The sequence below is a fragment of the Cephus cinctus genome, unplaced genomic scaffold (assembly GCF_000341935.2).
Source record: "Cephus cinctus unplaced genomic scaffold, Ccin1 Ccin1_scaffold0203, whole genome shotgun sequence".
Taxonomy (NCBI): domain Eukaryota; kingdom Metazoa; phylum Arthropoda; class Insecta; order Hymenoptera; family Cephidae; genus Cephus; species Cephus cinctus.
The window spans coordinates 17736-23714 of record NW_014332922.1 but is presented as its reverse complement, the minus strand read 5'-3'; the positions used below and the strand labels follow the sequence as shown (position 1 = coordinate 23714).

Here is a 5979-nt window from a genome sequence, read left to right as displayed (position 1 = left end):
TTTCATTTCGTTATACTGTCTTATCTTTTGCTCTCTGTTACGCTATAATCAATCTCAACTCTCGAGTCTCCCCACAACGACGTAAGGGTGTGAGGACAGGACGCCATCCTTCTGGCAATAGAGACTTTTTGTGATTGCGTTTGCCCGTGGCTGCTGCATTTTTGAAAATATTGAGGGAGGGACAACTTTGGAGGGATCTGCACGACGCTTACACCGACCAGGATGTGCCCGCCGGTTCCGCCGATCTGGATGTTGTCGCGATCCTGCTGCTGCCATCAAGCCGATGAACTCTGGAGCACCCGGGAGGGGACTCCGACGTTTTCATCGGCCAGCGAAAACTGCTCTCTGAGCCTATCTGCCGCCGATATGGCCGGCCGGGAAATGAGGCTTTCCTCCCTGGCCCGCATAAGGCCTGCCACTCGCCCGCGACAGTGTCCCCGTCCGGCCGAGAAACCGCCTAAACATCGTCGACCCGCCAGGCCTAGCATTTCGAGGACGGTGCCCACAGGATGGCCGCTTGTCTCCACTCGGCCGATTCCGCCGCTGCGGGTCGAAATTCGGGAGAGCTCGGCCACCTCCGTTAACGTTAGTCCCGTTCCGGTGCCGTTCCTGTCTCACCTGGGCCCGCTTGCCCACGATCATCGATGGATAAAGCATTGTCATGTGAAGCTTTGAAGCAAACCAACGTGCAAAACCTTGAGAGAGAGAGAGAGAGAGAGAGAGAGATCAAATACTTTTGGTTGCTTATCGCCGCTTTTCGCTGCCTGTAGGCTATTACGACTGAGCTATAGCTTTCTTTTCTTGTATTTGGTGAGATCTTTCGGTTTCCTAACTATTTTCTGCCTTTTCTTATTGAAGATTATAGACACGTGCACAGCTAAACCGTACATTTAGCCCGTGGCTAATTTTGTTCAGTTATTACGCGAATGTCTTTCCGCCTAGTTTAGTATAAAGGACGATAGAGCCGTTATAATTATATTATTGCGTTTATTGATTTTGCGCCTTTTCTTATATGATTTTTGATTTACTTTCTATCTGTGATTCACCTTTTTCCTGGACTCTTCGCTTAGTGTACGCCGTGGAATCTGCCTACCAGAGCGTTTGATCCTGGGTTGACCGGCTTGGTGGCTCGACAGCCAGATTCTCGCGCAGCCTATTTCTAATATTTCAATTATTATAAGATATCGTTTACCATAATACGACTATTCTTTTGAGACTGTAACTTACGTTGAGATTTCAGAACCCTAAGTTCCGTTAAATTTCGTGGCGAACTCACGCCTATTATTATTCCGAATATCTGGAAACTTTACAGTTCTTTATCTATTTTTTTTCTCTTGAACTGTTATAATCTAATTTGAATATTCTCTTTTGGCTAAAACTTTCTTGAATTTTTCTGAAGTGTGATTCCTAACTTAGTATTCCTAGTTTTGTATGCGATATCTTCCTCTTTTATTTTGTAAATTAATGCTGGTGGGCTGTATTTGATTATCGTTGCCGAAAGTTATTGTATTGTCGCATTTATATTATCTGGGGAAGCTTTGTGAATTTTGCGTATGGCGAACGTCCCTCTGACGTGTCGCGTGCTAGCCGCCCTCTGAGCCGACCTTACTTGTTGATGTTCCTTGACGCCGTGCCTTCTGCCGGTCTTCGAGATTGTACTGCCCGTTGTAAGAACGTTGTGCAATTGCAACTATAATTAATACTCGTTATAATATTTTATTTTCTGACATGTGATATTTTATGTGCAATTTCTTGTTCTAATCTATGGTGACTTTTTCTATTTATTGTGCTTGATTTCCGGTATTCGCGTCGTGTGCGTGTTCCTGTATTGCGTTGAATAAATTTTGATTTTGAGCGTGCGTCAACAAACCCATGCCTATTATTGATCCTCGGATTCGCACTAATTTACAATTTTGTTAGACTAACTCTTTCTTATTAATGTTACCGATTGCGGTTAGAATTTCGCGCGTGCGAGAACTGGAACCGCGTATTCGTTCCGAGTAGATATACAAGAAGAGTTCTGGACCAAGATTCTTGCAGTGACATTTTACCGACCTGTGGGTTCGCGTCCGTTCTAAGTTAGCGATGTTAGCGCCCCCTCTGGATGGTAAGTTAGAGCGTTTGAGCCCCGTATGAAAGATTTCTGCTTACCGACGCCTCCAGAAATTTGAATATTCCTGCTGACCGACACCCCTCGCGAGTGAGTGAGTGAGATGGAGAGAAATAGGATGCGCGCGCACGAGTCGACGTCGCTGACCCCCTTCGGTTTGACGTCATCGGAAGGGGGCTCTGGTTTTACATGAAGTTTCAGGCGTTTTACGGCAGATTTCAGAAATTTTATGTCAGATTTCACAAATATTACATCAGTTTTCAGAAATATTACGTCAGGTATCAGTATTTTACGGCAGATTTAAGAAATTTTACATCAGACGTAATTGAGTACATTCTAGATTCTTCTATCGCAACCCCACCTCAATCTCATCCATGATACATTGACCTCGCACGTGGAAGCGGTGGATTTCAAAGGGGATGATCGGCAACTCTTTGTACGTTACTGAATTTTGTACTTCCGATCTCCTGGCAGCTTCTACCCCTCTCCCTTCCCTGTACACTCCCCGCAGACTAGCGTGTGGAGTCAGTCGGTGGAGATGAGGAATGACCCTTTGTATGTCACCGAAGAATTTCGATGACACTTCATCATCATCGTCATAACCCCCCCTGTTCCTCCTCCGCCTTCATTGCCTCTATCGTTCCGCTACGATACAGTAGCCTTGGAGAGACGGTAAAAATCAAAAGAGGTGTCGAATAACCCTTTGTATGGTGCCGAAAAAATTGTTTACAATAATTTAATGTGCACTATTTATTCGAGAGGAACTGCGCATCGAGACGGTGGATCTTTGATGCCAAAGAATTTAGCAAACCTTTGTATAATGCCGAAATGTAGATCCATGAATTGTTTACTTAATTAAAATTCCTTCATACTCTTAAGAAGAAGAAGAGTGCCCTCTATATAAGGAAGAGCTTGGTGCTCTTTCATTAGTTTACTGTTGCAATTCATCGAGTTTGGAGAAAGAACGTAAACTGAAAGTAAGAATAGATTTGAGAAGAAAATTTAATCCAACCTGTGCGAAAACGGACTTTTCAAAAATTAACAAAATGGCGCCTCTGGAGGGTTTCCTGCCAACGAAAAAGTTATCAGAACTGGAAGTTGAAAAAGAATACAAGATTACCAGCATGAGGAAAATTCAAACGAAATTTGGAGCAAGACACATCGTTCACGTGGAAAACAGCTTCTCAGTATTCCTGTCAGCAAGGATCTCGAGGGTTCTGACGGACGATGAGGATTTCTTTCAACGGCTGGTTTTGGATACCGCTGAGAATCAGCTTGGTATGCGTTACCTCGGTGAGAAGTTCAACCTCATCGAATTTGGATATTTGTAAACGTTCATACTTATGATTTAAATAAATAAAGTGCCACGTAAGTGACAAAAAGAATACAGCCGCTTATTTCTTTCACACACACTTTATTCTTAATTAAAAAATATACATTCCATCATCCAAGTCCTTAACGATTTAACATTTTCCATCGCACAATTGAAATGCGGGACATGGTGATGCGTACATAAGGTAAGTGAACTTTTTCTCAATTTTTGCAGCGAAGGGCAGCCCAGATCTCCCAAGTTTACGATGTTTAACGATTGCCCCATAAAATTCTCCAAACAATTTTTTTTTCCAATCCTTTTATATAAATTCTGGTTGCATCTCGTAAAATGACTCGAAGAATATTTCTGGCTTGGTTGTAAGATGTATCGCCGGAGTTCTAAGAGATACCATGAAAGTTGCATTGTAACCACAAATTCATGCACTTGTATTTCACCGGAAGAGAGCCCCATGAACACGGTGGTTGAAACAGAAACGTCGCAGGCTCGGAGAAATCGCTACCCACTCCAATCACAGACAGCTCCTTCAAGACAAACTCGTCCGAGGGTTTCTTGAAACCTTGTACGTCCACGATGAACTCCATTGTGGTAGACTGCTTGCATAGAGATGATCGTAGGGTTTTTATACTACTTTTTTCACCCCACCACTAATTGGATTATATTCTACTATTCGATCATGCAGAATTAAACAGAACGCTGATATTTCGGTGGGGAAATGTTGGTCTGCCTCGAATTCGAGACGAACGTCGACTGGTCCAAATTTGAGCGACTCATTTTGCTTGGAGCAATCGATGACAATTAGTGAACCATAAACGAGGAAATCACTCTTCCTCAGGATGGGCTCAGGCTCTTTGCCGTAATAAGTAGCTTGAAAGTTTAGATACATTTCGTACAGCAGAGCAAACTGATTTCGATCAATGTCAAGGTTTAAGTTTCCATAGAGGTAGCATTGCGAATTTAAGAAGAGTTTAACGTCTTTGACATTGCAATGGTCAAAGTGACTGGTATTCTTATTTTTATTATTCTTTTTTCCAGTTTGGAATCCCAATATGACGTATCCAGGTTTTTCAAGTTGACTGGACGTCTTGACGGTCCACACGTGTTTGGATGTGGTAGGGAGTAGAGGATACTCGTACAGTTCCCAAGTGCGGAAGCTCATAGGGATGGGTGCATCCTTCTCGACGAATTTCAGCAGTTCTATCTTTCGACGATAGGAAACCTTTACGTACGGTATCAACCATTCCAATTTTTGAATTACAACTTTGCATTCTTCCGGAGCACTTTGTACAATGGCATTGACATCACTCTTTTTTCTCGTTAGAATGAACTCGTGCTTAGCGTTTACGACGATCTTGCGATAATCTTCGGCAAAGCCTAGTATGATACTCAGCGGTATGGATACGTCAAAGTAACCAGCTGCATCGGTCAATTTATCACTTTGCATCCAACCAGCGTTATCCATCAACGAGCGTTGACCAGGAGTCAGGGAAAGGTAGCCCTTCATGAGACTCGTAAGACCAACGTTCTTATTTCGATCGATCTCTATACCATTCATTTCATAGCGAATCTCATCAAAAAGATGAAAAATGCCGTTATTAATTAACGTTGTGTTTGTAGCCGCCGTAGAACCATCTTCCTTGACGAGCTTTCCATATACATGCAGCGAACTTCTACTCGATAGTAAACACAAGTCTTGATGTTGGACGGAAATTCGTATTTCATCACTGTTGTTGAATGTTGACGATGCGTAAGGCTGGTGTGCATGCATTTCGCAGTGCGCTATAGACTCATCGAAGGTGATTGGTGTCCGAATATTTAAAGTTTCTTCCTCCATGGTAAGCAGCCGATAATAATAATGGAGCAGCAGAATGAACTTTTTAGTTTCCTCTTTCGACTGGTGTGACCTTGAGTCCCAGATTTCTCAGGAATAACACGTTTTGAGATGTCAACGCTTTGCAGCGCGGACGATGACTGATTCCTTTCAGACATATCGGTTCATTATTATCCCCCAAAAAACACTTACGTGTAAAAAACTACGCCAAGTACAGGATTGCTGTGAATTCCTCTAACGAAAAGTATTGATATCAGATTATTGAGGCCAAGTACATAAGTCACTACATGTTTTCCTATTATATGATCTAGCACTGGCCCATCATTTTAATTATATTTTCAATATTTCCTATAACGTTTTCGCTACTTTTTTATGTTACTACTGCTTCCCGTATTTAATTATGATTTAATGGTGATTTAATAATTAATAAAACTTTAGGTGATTCCTTATCGAGTACTACTTGGCGGCTCCGTGCATTTCTTGATATAAATTTGGTACAAAACCAGTACCAATTTTCTATAGAAAGCATATTAACAACAACTCGTCAAAAATAATCACGGTAAAAACTTAATAACAAACATACAGCATTAGAATACTATGAGCACGTCCAAAGTAAGTACTTTGGAATTCCTGGCACGGACCCGCCAAGTAGTACTCGATAAGGAATCACCTAAAGTTTTATTAATTATTAAATCACCATTAAACCAT

The 5979-nt window shown here is 42.1% G+C and overlaps 1 protein-coding gene across 1 annotated transcript; it reads right to left on the bottom strand.

Annotated features, from left to right (window-relative positions):
- Window positions 1-3820: 3820 nt before the first annotated feature.
- Window positions 3821-5274, bottom strand: LOC107264884. Its single transcript, XM_015733662.1, has 2 exons — window positions 4186-5274; window positions 3821-4087 (listed from the first exon to the last, which is right to left on the bottom strand). The coding sequence occupies exons 1-2, from the start codon at window positions 5272-5274 to the stop codon at window positions 3821-3823; spliced, it is 1356 nt and encodes a 451-aa protein (XP_015589148.1).
- Between the last annotated feature and the right edge of the window lie 705 nt (window positions 5275-5979).